Source organism: Glycine max, chromosome 18 (genome assembly GCF_000004515.6).
Source record: "Glycine max cultivar Williams 82 chromosome 18, Glycine_max_v4.0, whole genome shotgun sequence".
Lineage (NCBI taxonomy): Eukaryota > Viridiplantae > Streptophyta > Magnoliopsida > Fabales > Fabaceae > Glycine > Glycine max.
Genome location: NC_038254.2, coordinates 35,246,517 through 35,262,751, shown reverse-complemented (window position 1 = coordinate 35,262,751; position 16,235 = coordinate 35,246,517). Strand labels below are relative to the sequence as shown.

The 16,235-nt window shown below is 32.4% G+C and overlaps 1 protein-coding gene across 2 annotated transcripts; it reads left to right on the top strand.

Moving 5' to 3' along the window:
• The first annotated feature begins 5,339 nt into the window (after nt 1-5,339).
• Nucleotides 5,340-9,981, top strand: LOC100781128 (peptidyl-prolyl cis-trans isomerase FKBP62). Of its 2 annotated transcripts, none has more exons than XM_003552052.4 (13): nt 5,340-5,678; nt 5,781-5,867; nt 6,955-7,215; nt 7,309-7,383; nt 7,466-7,546; nt 7,663-7,857; nt 7,967-8,059; nt 8,153-8,328; nt 8,841-8,963; nt 9,043-9,189; nt 9,268-9,395; nt 9,531-9,649; nt 9,787-9,981. In XM_003552052.4, exons 1-12 carry the CDS (start codon nt 5,522-5,524, stop codon nt 9,640-9,642), a joined length of 1,635 nt encoding a protein of 544 aa, XP_003552100.1. In that variant the 5' UTR covers nt 5,340-5,521; the 3' UTR covers nt 9,643-9,649; nt 9,787-9,981. The 2 variants fall into 2 exon arrangements, with proteins under 2 accessions (XP_003552100.1, XP_014626421.1); XM_014770935.2 differs by having other exon boundaries at nt 5,392-5,678; nt 9,531-9,674.
• The last annotated feature ends 6,254 nt before the right edge of the window (nt 9,982-16,235 follow it).

The window sequence follows — 16,235 nt, the reverse complement described above, 5'->3', positions numbered from 1 at the left end:
AAGATTGAAGAAGATGAATACAAGAGAAAGGAAATCATAAAACTGCGAGTACAAGAACAAAGAAAATTCAGAAAAAGAAGGCAGAAATTCTATGTGACGGTGGTCACGAATCAAATGTCCACTCCATTTAAAGAGAAGGCAGACTCTTTGGTAACTGGCGGGAGCTGAAGTGGTGCCCTAATGTTTTGCACCAGGATGCAGGCCCACTCACCCACACACCATATCTCAGTATGTGCCCACTCCATGAGTGACACATATGCAAGAGTACTTCGCGTTCGCCGCACACACGTGCAGCAATAGACGAAACGTAACGTGTGACACTCTATACTCCGACATACATATACTTAAGAAAAACATATAAAATACGGAATTTAATTGAATCAATTTTATTCAAATCATTTAAACAAATTCACATGGGTAGAATGGTCACATTCACTTCACTGTTACCAAATAAAACTTATTAAAAATATCTCCGACTCAAAACAAGGTCGTCCAAAACTCCAAAGAATGAACTAAAGACTCAGCATGTGAAACAAAATGATAAAAACTACATGTCTAGAACTTTATGCAATTAATACAGAATCCCATGTCCCAATGTCACATCCTATCAGAGCATTGTGTTTCAACGTCCTTTAACATGAGATTCTCCATAGCCATCTACTTAACTATCTGCTCCCATGAACACAAAGTTCGAGATCATTACAGGATCCAAACATAAACAATACACCGGGAATGAGTTATCACATTCCTAACTAATAGAGAGAAACGAGATAACATAGATATACATATCATATAAATCAAATGCAGCTTACTTTAACACAACTCATGTCATTCCACCACTTACACGTAACATCACATCTCAACACTACACGTCTCACACATTTTCACATCATTCAAGTACTCAAGGAACAAAACACAATATCACTCAACCAATCAATATTGATCAATACACAAGCGTTATGCAAAAAATATATTAAGACTCAATCCTATATGCAATGTGGTACCATCTCAGTGAAAAACCTCATCGGGCGCCTAAGAGTACATGACAAGACAGACCACACACTGGTAAGTTAGGTCACTATCACTAGGTAAAATCATAGAGAGACCAGTCAGAGTTACTCTGTTTTGCGAGAACTCTCCAATCATATGGGATTAGCATAGGCTTCAAGGAACATTCAAACCGAGTGTATTTACCCCAAGGCTTACACTCCAAGAGTTTGTTAGGGCCCCTCCCTCCTAATTTAGGTCCAACCCATAAAAAATTTTAGCATGCAGACTTTATCTATTAATTGTACAAAGCACACAACTCTTCAATTATTCTCAAAATAATTTTAACTCGTCGTGCCTCAAAGTGATTAAACTCGTTGGGTTCCCACAGTGGATCCCATCACAATACTCGTTGTGCATTAACTTGTCATCCTTAAAGGGTCTCACAGTTGTGTAATTGTACAATTCATAGCTCACAACTCAATGCACACAACATCTCAATACACATGTGTGATCTCACAATTTAACACATACTCAACTTGTCACTTACACATAGTTCATCACAATTCCATAATCCCAAGACAACCCATTATCTCACCTTATGCATTATATACATGTGACACAATAATAATATTAATATGTTATGTTCATATGATTAAACCCCTTAGACAATTTCTCATAATCATATCAAAATCAAAGAAATCAAAATCATAGGTAAAAAACATAAAAACACCAAGAGCACTCAATTTTATCAACCAATTCGCATCAGGGCATCAATTGGCCCATCAAACACAACAATTTCATAATGATAATCATAAAGGAAGAATCACAATACAGTAAACATCCCAAAATAAACCCCAATTTGATCCTCTAAGGATTCTTACATATGTTCATTCTAACCCCAATTGCGATAAACTTATCCCTTACCTCTAAGCGGGCAAGCGTGTGTAGTCTGGTAGTGATAGCGGCGTCTCTAGAAGTTCCCTAATATTCCTCAAGCTTTTCCTTTGGTTTCTCTTCCAGGGTTTTCAAACGTTAGAGAAAAGGAGAATGGATTGGAGCCTCCATTTTATTGTCTCCATGCGAGGGACATTTCTCTCACCAAAGACATTATTTCACAAATCCCAACGGTGAGGATGTGTGAAAATGAATTTTGAACTTGGTGTTCAAATTTCACGATGATCGAATGGTTAATGAGTCCAGAATCATAGTTTTACTGGGACAAATTTGAGTGTATGCAGGAAAAAAGAAAGTTTCGGGAGAGGGGGAAGGGAAAACGAATTTGAGAGAAGAGAGAGCGTAAAGACGTATCGTAAATGTAAGACTGACCTAATATATCTCTTTATAATTAGGGTACTCTCAGCATATTATATACTCTATTTTATTTATTTTATTATTTTATAAAGAAGAATTCTATTTTACTTTTTATCAAATGAATAAATAAAATATCTTTTTTATTTTCTAAGAACGTATATTTATTTTATTTACCTTAAAATAATTATTTTAATTAAGAAAACTATTTCTCCTTATTTATTTAATTACAAAAATCTCATTATTTTCCTAAAACTCTATTTTTAAATATTTTTTTAATTTATTTTATGAAAAATGGAATGTTACATAACGTTTGTCTTCAATGCATTTTCCAACGATCAGAAAAAAGACAGAGTTGTCAAATAGAGAGGCTTCCCTCAACTAGAAAGTCAGGCCTTGCCTGTAAAACCAAAAGCATGTCCACCTCTGACAATTTGACAGAAGTAGCCCCGACAACACCAGTCCAGCCTGAGGGGCTTGAAAAGCTTGACAAACTAATAATTTTCACACTTGTCGGGGCTACTACTCTCGACATTGGACAACACTTGTCCATGCTCGGGGGCTCGACAAACTTGTCACCCTCCTACTTGTCAAGGTTACTACCCTCGACATCAGACAATCTCCTTTGACACGGGGTAATCTCCTTTGACACTGGATAATCTCTTTCGCCTGCAAACCAACTCAGAGCTTGGGGGGCTTATGTACTATCTAGGGTCCACAAAGTACACATGGCAAGCTACGTGTCACTCCATTACACATGTCAGCCCTTCATGTCAGTCCTGACACAGGAGCACGAACATCCAACCCTTAACAGCCAGGCTCTTAATCGACAGGTTATCTCTAACCTCTTATTATTTGAATATATCGTCGCCTCTTTATCTCTTGGCAGGTATTCAATTATGTACAAAACTACACATTACTTGTAAGTAACAATTATCTATTAGCTTTTATCTTTAGGCTATACATTATCTCTAACCTTATCTATAAGCCACCTTTATTTACAGGCTATTATCTACAAACTGTAACAACCCTTATCAACAAGGACCCACAACTCCCTCTCCACACTATAAGTATTAGGTTTTCTTGTACTTTTTTGATATACATTCTCACATACTTACTTGAGCGTCGAAGTCCTCTGTTTTGCAGGTCCCCCTTATTGTCATCCTAACAAAGGTATTCTTAGTCCGACGTGCGAAGTCTAGGAGCTTACCTTAGCCACGTCCACCCTGACGTGTGTCATCTCTAGATTTTGGTAAGTACAAAAATAGAAAACCTAATTGAACCATTTTTAAAAATCATAGGACATCTTGTAGAAAAAATAAGATATAATTAAATCGTTAAATAATAAGAAAACTAAATTGAACCTACAAAATAAATTAAAGGACAAAAAATAAATTAAACCTAATTATTTGTTCACCAAAGTCTATTGGGAGGCTCTTCCTTATGAAAGTCAATCTTATCTTAATTCAAAAGTTTATCCTTGTAAGTGCCTTTGGGAACATCCTATTCTTCCAAGCATTTTTTTTATTTACAAGTCTTCTAAGCATTCTTGTGAACTATAAGCTTTTCCCCCTTTCAAAAGTGAATGAAAATGGTAGAAGAAAATATATTTGCATTTGAAGCACTTTGTCATCTTTATGGTGTATCATTCTAGGTAAGTACATTAGGTGCTCGACCTATGCTTCTTGCACCCCATTATTTTTGTCCTGCGCTACATTTAAATTTAAGAAAACATGAAAATTCTCAAAATATCCTATCATTACCTTCCTGCACCCTTTCCCCCCTTCAAGTTGGCAATGTTTGCTTCAATGGAGAAGAGCACCACCACAATCCGCCATGACAAATGACAGAGGAAAAATGTATTTTACAGTGCCACAACAAAATCAGAGGGGTGGAGAGGCCTTAAGAGCATCAAATCTCCAACCACATTTTCTTGAACCATAGAAGCCGATTAGGCATCATAGTTTGGAATCTAATAAAACCTCATCCAAGTTGAGGCTCTTGCATCCATGTTGGTGTTTATAGAGGGGTGGTAGAAGATCGACCAAAGGTTGTGCGGAGGCAGAGAAGTGATCTTCTTTGTTGGGAAGTAAGGGGGAAGGGAATTTTGAAATATTTATAGCATGTTTGGAACCATGACCAAAATTTCATATATGCACGTCTTGCCTGACTCTCCCCCTATTAGTGCGTGTTTGGTTTGGTGTTGGGGAATTGATTTTGAGTTCAAAATTGATTTTGAATATATTTTTACATGGTTGGTTTTATGTTGGAGAATAATTTAAAATTGATTTTGGATTGAAACAACTATGGGTAGCTTCTGTATTTGATCCAAAACTTTTATATTGAATTTTACTCCTAATTTGATTTTATAATAAAACATTCAAACATAAATCACATCACTTCAAAATTATTTTTAACTAAAATTAATTTAATTCAAAATCAATTTTGCTAATGCCCTGCATCCCATACCAAATTGACGTGATTTTATCCTACAAAGATGTCTTTCCAAACACGCATTAGAATTACAGGAGTGCAGGTCGAAATTCGAGAGGTGCAGAAAGCAACTTCAAAGGTACTTTATCCATACTATTTTTACAGTTTTAATTAAAGGCCCAATTTTAGTTAGATTCGTGTTTCATCGAGTCTCTTTAGATTTTATGACGAGTTAGGGTTTAATAAAAATAAAAATGCAGCCAATCAAATTTTAAGGCCGGACGAGGTCTAGGAATAACTTTTTTTTAAGGCTCAAATATGTCTGTCGGCAAAATTCAATTTTTATAAAGATAAAAAATATATTTTTAGCATTTTTTTTTATTCCAAGACTAGATTAACTTTGCATACCCGTATTGATAACATTACAATTTGAGACAAAAGAAAATTAATAAAAATTATACTTCATAATTTTTTTCCAGAATTTGAGCTCATTTATTATAAATTTATATACTAATATAAATGTTTTCGATTTCTATATATATATATATATATATATATATATATATATATATATATATAATTCTCCCTCAAGAAATTCTGACCGTTGATCCCATCACGCACACACTCTTTTCTCACGCTTTTTCATCATGTGTAAGAAAGCAAAGCATAAGCATTTGTCCCTGGCCAACAGAACTCTCTAGAACCTCTCTCACACAATAGCAAAGAAGGGAAGACTAAAACTAAAACCCCACTCTCTTTTTCCGAGTCTTCCAGTGAAAGAAAGGCAGCGATGGAAGAAGACTTCGACATCCCCGGCGGCGAGGAAATGGATCTCGGCGAAGACGAGGTCGGCGAGGAGAGGGAGATCGGCTCTGGCGGCCTCAAGAAGAAGCTCCTCAAGGAAGGTCAAGGCTGGGAAACCCCCGAAGTCGGTGACGAAGTCCAAGGTTCAATCGAAACGACACCAATTCCTCTATCGTTTTCACCTTTCTTCTTCTTCTTCTTCTTCTTCTTCTTTTCGTAATTTTTTCTGTTGTTTGAATTGGTAGTTCATTACACGGGGACTTTGCTCGACGGGACTAAGTTCGATTCGAGCCGCGACAGGGATTCTCCCTTCAGCTTCACGCTCGGACAAGGTTTGCGATCTCGTTTCTCTTTTGTTCGAACTGAAAAAAAATGATCACGTGGATGGAATAATTGGAAGGGTAACCGTGAATTAAATTTCATGTGTTTTTTAAATTCGCTCGCTGAACGTTGGGAAATGATGGCGGGATACTTGTGTTGTGTGTGCTTGGTGTTGGAACATTTTGACTTCTTTAAGCCAATTGTTTGTTTGTTTTGTGTTGCTTTTAAGAGTAGTTGGATTTTAGAGGAAACGAATCCGTTATGTTTATGATCGCTTTAGCTGTCTGATTAAAGGCCTGTTTGGATTGAGAAAACATTTTCTATTTTCCATTTTCACAAATAATTGAAGAAAATGTTTTACCTTGTTTTCACTTTATTTCCTCTTTTTTTTATATTGGTGCAGGAAATGCTGAAAACACTTTCTTTTTGCTTTCATCATTTCCTGTACAAAGCATTGAAAGCAGGAAATTAAGTGAAAACTGTGGTATTTTTGTAATTGTTTTTTAAAATGGAAAATGAAAGTAGAAAGTGTTTTCTCAAACCAAATTGACATTTGGCCATAATTATATATCTAGATTTCGATGAGTCATGCAATTCCAAATCTTTGAACCTATGAAGCATATCATATATGCTTTTTTTTTTGTTCTGTTACGGAAGGATGTATTCTGTGTTGTTGGCGGCCATTGTGTTATTGTTAGAAGCTCAAGGTACTTTGATTGATATTCTTGCAGTGACACTGATATTTTTCTGTTACACTATTACACCAATATTTATGCCAAACAAGTATGTGATAAAAATTGAAGTAGGGAATTTACCATTGTGGAGTGCTAAGCAAGAAAAACATATGGATGTTTAGCTTTTCATGTCTTGATTAGTATTTTGTAGACCTTCTTTGTGGTGTGTCTCAAGCTTTCTTAAATTGTTTTAAGCATACATTGGCAACTTGCATTGCAACTTCAACTGAAGTTCATGCGTGGTATTCATGTTAATGGTTGAAATAAATTGTATGCTAAACTAGTTGAAGGGAAAATGGGTGTGGAAGTAATCTTCAGGCTATTTTGAGTATAACTCAAAGTGATACCTTTGTTGGAAGTGCAGGGCAAGTAATTAAAGGATGGGATGAAGGTATTAAAACCATGAAGAAAGGTGAAAATGCTATTTTCACCATCCCTCCCGAGCTAGCTTATGGTGAATCTGGTTCCCCTCCTACTATTCCTCCTAATGCTACACTCCAATTTGATGTTGAGCTGCTGTCATGGACTAGTGTAAAGGACATATGCAAGGATGGCGGTATATTTAAGAAGATAATTACTGAGGGGGAGAAATGGGAGAACCCTAAGGATCCTGATGAAGTATTGGGTATATATATGTCTCATTTAATTCTGTTTATGTGATGTCTGTGTTAATTATCCAAGTCTTAACTATTTGTTGTACTTGTTGCGGGTAATGCAGTTAAGTATGAAGTTCATCTAGAAAATGGAAAGCTTTTAGCAAAGTCTGATGGGGAGGAGTTCACAGTCAGAGAGGGTCAGTGCCTACAAACTTTGTTAGCAGATATTTATTGTTTTCTTTTGCTGAGTATCTGAAGTAAATGTTTTATCCATGACAGGTCATTATTGTCCTGCATTGTCAAAGGCTGTTAAAACCATGAAGAAGGGAGAGAAAGTGCTTTTGACAGTTAAGCCACAATGTAAGTTCTCTAAGCGCCACATAATGTTTTGGTGATTAGCTATTACTAACACTCATGATATTTTCTTTCTCGTTTCTCTAATTTGAATCTATGTTCATTTCTTTGTCGGGTCATAGATGGATTTGGTGAGAAGGGGAAGCCAGAACAAGGGGATGAAGGTGCAGTTCCACCAAATGCAACATTGCAGATTACTCTTGAATTAGTTTCATGGAAAACTGTTTCAGAAGTAACTGATGACAAGAAGGTCATAAAGAAGATCCTCAAGGAAGGGGAAGGATATGAGCGTCCAAATGAGGGGGCCATTGTTAAAGGTAATTACTGATTATTTTGAATGATGACTATTGTCTATTGCTATATTTATGTATTTGATAATTAATACATTATTTCTGACTATATCTTTGTCATTTTGTGTTTTCTCAGTGAAACTAATTGGTAAGCTACAAGATGGTACCGCTTTTTTGAAAAAGGGCCATGATGAAGAAGAGAAGCTGTTTGAATTCAAAACAGATGAGGGTAACTTGAAATCTGCTAGTGTCCTCATTCCTCTGCATCCACTATTTATGTTTTTTTGGTCAAATAAATTCATTGTTTTGAGGTGATGAACAGAACAAGTTGTTGATGGACTTGATAGAGCTGTATTGACTATGAAGAAGGGTGAGGTTGCGTTGTTGACCATTGCACCTGATTATGCTTTCGGTACATCAGAGTCCCAACAGGAGTTGGCTGTAGTTCCTCCTAACTCAACCGTGTATTTTGAAGTTGAGCTAGTGTCATTTGAGAAAGTAAGTCAATAACAGTGTTGAATTGACGTTGTGCTTTGATTTTATTTTTTATGTTTTAATTTTGATAAAAGAAAAATACTCTGAATTCATTATTAAAAGGTTGTAACCTTGCACAGCCTTATCTGGAAAGTAATAAACAAAGACTGATCAAGATTGGATAGAAAGCAAATACTCTGCACATTTTAATGTTTTATCAACAACCACAACATTCTAGTTGACTTATTTTCATTTTGTAGCTACCTTTTGTATCCAATACAACCATCTTTGTGTTCAGTTTGAGTATCAGAAGTTCATTTCTGTACCTTCATTTATTTCTATCCATTCATTACAAATCATAAATAACCAAACCATCCTTGCATCTCTATTTGTGTTGGACAAGGGTTTATTGCATACTCTCTGTCCTCACAACACTTTACTTTTTACATTTGTACTCTTGTCCATTTTCATACTCTGGATTATATATATTTTGGCAGTTTTATCCCTACTAATCTTATCCTCTTTTCTCACCTCAGGAGAAGGAGTCCTGGGATCTGAACACTGAAGAGAAACTTGAAGCTGCTGGTAAGAAGAAAGAAGAGGGAAATGTCTTGTTTAAAGCTAGTAAATATGCAAGAGCTTCCAAAAGATATGAAAAGGTAATCTAAAATAGGTCATACATTTGTTCACTTTCTACTTGTTGATGCACCTTCTGATGGTAATGAAAACTTACTGTAGGCCGTGAAGTACATAGAATATGATTCCTCCTTTGGTGAGGAGGAGAAAAAGCAGGCCAAGACCTTGAAGGTTGCCTGCAATCTGAACAATGCTGCTTGCAAGTTGAAGTTAAAAGACTACAAAGAAGCAGAGAAATTGTGTACTAAGGTATTATACTGTCTTCCATCCTTTGGAGGTCAACAACCTTGTTCACAAAAAATAACTACTTTTTATGTGGATCGATAGGTGTTGGACCTTGAGAGTACAAATGTGAAAGCCCTCTATAGAAGGGCCCAAGCACATATGCAGTTGACTAACTTGGATTTGGCTGAACTTGACATTAAGAAAGCTCTTGACATTGACCCTAACAACAGGTATGTGATCTGAATAAACTACTGCTTTTGACCTTTATGGACTATTTGAGATTTGCTGAGATCAGTTGCTTTGATTTTTGGTGATTTATCTTTTATTTTGCCTTGCAATGTAATTTTTCTCTATGCATGAACCAGGGATGTCAAATTGGAGTACAGGACTTTGAAGGAAAAGGTGAAAGAGAATAATAGAAAGGAGGCGCAATTTTATGGAAATATGATCAACAAGATGACAAAGATTGGTTCCTGATAGCAATGTGAGTATTCCATCACGGTTTTATGGTATGTTTCCCTTTGGGGGGGATCAATTGCCAATTTAGTTGTGCTTTTTGGCTTTTGCTGTTGATGTATATTGGGGGCCTTGTGTTATTATACTATTCTTTTTGGCTTGCAGAAACCAGCTACGAAGTACCAACGGTATTGAATCCGGGGTTGACAACTAAATCTAGATGTCATCCAATATGGAACACGAATCTGTTTAGTCCCCGTTTTTCTGGGGTTTGATCTTCCTTGTATGGTTTGTGCACTAGGAAAATTTGATGGACATTCATTTCGTATTTATTATGGAATATTAACATAATTGACTTAATTATATATCCCCATGAACTATAATGATTTGTTCGAGAGCTACTATAAGAAATGGAATTGATTAGGTCAAGGTCTGCGGGGACAACAGACAAGTGTGTTTGGATTAAATAAAAAGAACGTCTTAAAATAAAATTCATTGTGTTATGTATAATCGCCTTTTTAAAAATGATCAGAAGTCATTTTTATTTTTGCACATTAATTAATGATTATAACATGATATTTTGTTTGAACGGTATAAAAAGTTGCTCTTACGTTGAAAATACCACTCTTTTTGCGAGTTCTCAGGGTGGAATCCTCTCCCTGCCAAACTACTATGGATTCACATAGTTTGTTTTTGCATGGGTTTGGTTTAGCCCCCATGCTTTTGTAGTTGGTTCTTTTTGTTAATGATATTTTCTGGCTTGTTTTGATATCAGGTTAGTAGCAATCTTGGTGCCAATCAAATTGGGGTCATGTTTCTTACTGGCTAGCATTGTCTTGCCCTTTTGTTTTTTTTTAAAAAAAGTATGAATATGTATTTTGTGCACGATTTATTTTTATCGAGTCGTATGCACGATTGATTTAGAATAAACTGTAATGAATATTTAATTAATTTTAGGTATATGGTGATTGGACAGTTATTGTTTTTTTGGTTTTTGCCAGGAGAAGTTAACTCTTACAAATTGTCAATTTTTATTTTTAAGAATTTGAGGAAGAATCAGGTTTAATTTTAAATGAATTATTTTTTATTTTTTAAAATCTAATGATTAAACTTCATTATTAATTACAATTATTACGAATAGTAGAAACTAAGAGTTTCTCTTGAAGCTCGTATACAAATTTATTTAAAAGGATCTTAATTTAAAGGTGTTGGAACTAATTAAGCATCTGAAACTTACTCTAAGACAACATACTCAAGAATTTTACGAAAATTTATACAATTTGTGAGGTTAGTATATAGGTAACAGTAACTCGCTGGCTTAAACTTGGGGATGTCTGATCCATTTAAAATGCAAGTTTGTAGGAGTTAGATCATTTAGCCCACAGGATAAATGTGTTTTGTCCTCAGGTTTGTAGAATAACTTGTTTAATTCGCATACATGTTTTTAGTAAAAAAAAATTGATTTTAAAAATTATAAAATGAAAACCCTAATGACTTAAGGCATGTCTGTTTTGACGTTGAATGTGCTCAAACGTCCGTTTAACTCGATCCAACAAGAAACATGTTTTTTCGTTGGGGGTATATTAAGATTTATTCAATAATATAAAAAGTGTTCATATAATTCATAAATTATTTTTTATACACTTAAACTAATTTCTTTATATATTTTTCCAAATGTCCCTAAAATTCGATATCAAGATATTTGGTATTAGTAAAATTTTATGGGCGATTTTTGATTAATATTAATCATTTTTGTATCGCTCTTGATTTTTATTCTTCTACGAGTAATTGAACATACTATCTTAGTGGAAGTCGTTGATCCAACCAGGAAGTAGACTAACTTATTTCCTTCTTTGACGGGAGTGTGTGGGACGTCCTCATGCGTGAGCCTTGGACTTTTTCGGCTCATGTGTTTGTTATGGTAGATTTGGGAAGGAATGAAAAATACCGAAAATAAATATTTTGGGTGGTTTGATTGGTATGAAAATGAAAAGGTGAAAGAATAATTTGTGTGGGGTCTTTCAAGAAATTTGCTTTCCTCCAGTGTCATGTAATGAAATGGAAATGAGTAAATACTGACTGAAAACATTATTTTTAAAGCTCTTTTATATGTTTTTTTTAAATTTTTTTTGAAATTAAATACATTTTTTTACATATTCAAATAAATATTAGTCTCATGTGACCTTTTATTATTATCTTGTTTTAATTAATATTAAACACTATTTTTAAAATGTAGATAATCTCAAGCAATATTTACAATAACATAGCATGGTTCATTTGTTTTTATCTAAACGATAATTTTATATCTTCAAAATCACTTATACCTTTTTATTGGTCAATATATTACTATTTAAAATTCTGAAAAATATTAATAACTTCACATGGGAATGCTACTGGTTCATACCAATATTTGTGATATTATTTATCAAGTTGTTGCATGAGGTCTCCAATTTGTATCTCGTTCCATAACTCAACATTATTGTATCCTAGTTTTTTTTTTACCCGCGCACCGGATAAATAAAAGATTTGAATGTTTTTATTTAACGTAAAAATAGGCATAGATGTTTACTAAATAGAACAATTTTTACTTGATTTTTTTTTATATCTAATTAATGTTGCAATTTTATCTTAAATGTATTTAATGAAATTGAATAATTGAATAATATTTGATTAGAAAATATTTAAAATATGCAAAACCACAATAAAATTTATATAACAAGTGTAGTATTTAATTTGTACATAAACATACATAATAAAATCATATTATTTATTTAACTTATATTATTTACTCAATATGATTACTTTAAGTGTTAAAATAGACATAAACAATTGTCAAAAAGTAATAAATTTTACTTATTTTATTTATCATATCTAGTTAACATTGTAATTTTATCTTAGATATGATTGTCTTTATTTAATGAAATGAACTATTGAGGATTGTTTAATAAAAATACCTCTGAAATATGTAAAATCAAAATATAATTAATATATAAGTATGATACTTAACTTGCCTTATTTACCTAATGCGATTTGTCTAAATGTGAAAATAGTCATAGACAATTCCAAAAGAGTGTGACATTTTTTTTTTTGTTTAATTTTATTTTTTCTATCTAATTAACACCACAATTTAATCTTTAATGTTATTGTCTTTATTTAATGAAAATGAAAAATTAAGTAACATTCACTAAAAAATATAATTAAAATATGTAAAATCGCAACATGATTAATACATAATAAGATTGAAGTGTAATATTTAATCTGGATTATTCATCCTATACCATTTGTTTAAGTGTAAAAGTAGGAATAAACCAATTATCAAAGAGTAAGGCAAAAAAAAAAAAAAAAAAACCTCTAATATAACAACACAAGATAAACAACGTGTGAGTATGTTTATTTGGATTTTTTTAGTATTGAATGTGATTTGTTCAATCATAAAAATAAACATAAACTTCTTGAGAACAGCGTGACAAATAATATTAATAATTTTATTAAATAATTAAATTAAATATTATTTGTATTAATAATTAAGAATATTATCCTAATTTCTATATATAAGAAACAAATACTTAATTAATCAAGACCAATGAAAGTAGTTAAATTTATTCATTTAATCAATATTATCATAAATTTAAATTTTATTTCAAAAATATTGATAGAATTAATTGGTTTAAGTAATATTTAGATATAATGATATTACTCATAATTTAAGGAATAATTTTTTCAACAATGTGAGTTATATTGCTAATAAATGCATTCACTTTCATAAAAAATGATGATATCTCCCTAATAGACTTCACATTAAATTAGGGGCATTGAAGAAAATCATAAATCAATATACTTGTAAGCGGTCTCATATAATTTTTAAATTAGAAAAAACACTACTATTTGTTTCTTTTTCTTATATATAGGAACAAATATAATAATATATAATTTTTAATATTTTTAAAATAAATATTAATTATATATTTAAAAAATGATTAACATTTATTTCAAAATTAACTTTTCTTATGAAATTTAACTCATAAGAATTTTGAGAAAAAAAAATTCATTGATTATTTATTTATTTCTTGTTCATGATTACATGTGCATATTTATATACTTGAAAGCAAAATCTAATGAAACAAATCTAATACATGATATTATAAAATTGTCACATTTTTATGAACATATATAAAATTTTGGATTGATAAAAAGAGTGTATTTAAATATGTTTGTCTTATAGTTATACTTATAATTACTAATTTTTTATATATAAAAAAAATTACTTTTTAAGCTTGTGAAATTTAGCTAATAAATTCTTCATGAAATACCCTCTTGACTTCCATAAATCTATGATTGTAGAAAATAATGATTACTCAGATTGTAGAAAATAATGATTACTCAAATTGATCAACCAAAACATAGTTACCTGTATAATGCACAATTATAAATATGAATTAGTACAATATAAATAAATAGAATGTATAATATAATAGATTAAAAATATATTTTTTAGTGAAATTTTAAAAAACATAAAAATATTTTGATATAAAAGAAATTTAAACATTATCCATATAAAAGTTGTATATATTTAATTTAAATTTTTATTTAAATAAAAGTATCTTGACTTAATTCATTTAAAATAAAATAGAAAATTATGTTTCTTTTTCCTCTGTCGTATTTCATGGATCAATGCATTTTTTATTTCTTGATTACGTTTTCATCTAGCAGCTAGCAGCTAGCAGCGAACAAACTTTCGATTAGCCTCAGGCCCGCATCGTCGTCTTCACCTTGCAGATGTCGTTCTTCGTGATCTGAGCATGGGTTTATGTGCCATCGCGTCGCGTCCATGAGCGTTTCAAGGAACGTGAAAGAGTAAGGACATGGGAACGACGATGTGGCAGGAGGATCTGTTGTTGCAATTGGCGGCAAGTACATGATGGTGGGTGAGAGAAGATGGAATCGTGCCAAGAAGAAGGAAACTGAGGCATTGAATAAGAGGGAGAAACGAGATTTTTGGAAAAAAAATATTAAAATAAGTATAATTACCAAACTATCCTCAAAACAAATGAATTAAATAAAAAAAGATTGATTTTTTTTTGTCTTGAATATTTTGGTGTAGGTTATTAACTAACTCCAACGAAAAGAAGGATGATTACTTTAGCAAATCTTATATATCCTATATATGTATATATATTTAATTTAATTTATTGAAATACTTATTTTTAATATAAATTAAATGATGGCCATTTATTTTACTAATATGAATTGAGATGATTCAATTTTGAATAACTAATATGTGTAATTTTGAATAACTAATATTAGAAGATTCAATTTCATTAATTTTTGTAATAATGGCTCATCAATTTCATTATTTAAGCAAACCCATAATTGAGTAATTTTGCAATTACCTTTTTTTTTAAAATTTCTATAAGTTATAATTTATTTATCAATATGATGCTAAATTTGTTTGAATCATAAAATAACCACCTTAGCTAAATAATAACGAAAACAAATAAACAAAATTAATAGAGTCTGACAGCATTATAGGAAAACATATATGCTATTGTAATTAAACGAAAATGCATTAAACTAAAGCAAAACATTAACATGAAAACACCACACTTGTCTCAAATGATGTAAAGAACTATATAAAAAAATTGAATAAAAGTAAGGGACAAATATCTATCACTATTAGAATAAAAACTTTTTACGACATTGGTTTTACGATGGTTATATAAAAATTGATGTAGTAATTGATGCGGTAACATTTTTGTAAATAATTGTAATCTTTTAAAGGCGGTTTTCTCAAAAATAACTTTAAAAAGGCTTTACTACATCGGTTTTTAAAAACCACCTTCGAAAGCATGTGTTTTTCCACTCTCTCATGATGAGGTGGCATGTTTTAATTGGACTAGCTAGCTTACCCTAAATCTTAGCTTTTCTTCTACGCTCCCTCATTCTTCCATTCTCATTGCCGCCGTCATAGAAAGAGAGAGGGAGAGAGAAGAAACACTAGCCATGGCCTCGGTGTCGTCTCTGTGGCCGCCAACCCCCTCGGCTTCGTCACCGCCTCCTCCTCCCTTGATAACTTCGTTCGCGTCTTCAATGTCAATTCCAACGCCACCATTGCCACCCTCAAGGCTCCTCCCTTTGAAGTTGAAGTTTGGAAAATGCACTTCGATCCCAAGGTATGTCTAATAGGATAGGGCCTTTTGCTCTCTTTACCTTTTGCAATTCTTTCAAACAATACCTGCCTTATTATTTGTAACACTTCACAATGATTGTGCTAATCCAAAAACCTAAATAGAAAAACCTATTTTTGGCATTGCATAGAGAGTTTTTGGCATCCATCGTGTTCTCTTTCCCTCCCTTTAGAGAGAAATAACAGTGCAAGAAGTGAGAGTGGTTTTGTGGGAGTGGTGTCTTCCATGGCATCAAACTAGAGACTAGTAGTTGATTGGTGGGCTGAAGATTTGACTCTGCTTAGAATTTTAAATTTTGGTTAGCAATAAGAACAACATATTGATTACATTCAATACTTCAATTAGATTAAAATTTAAATTTAAATAGTTGGCTGGTGGATCTTTAAGTAGAAATTTACGTTCAATACTTCAATTAGATTAAAATTTAAA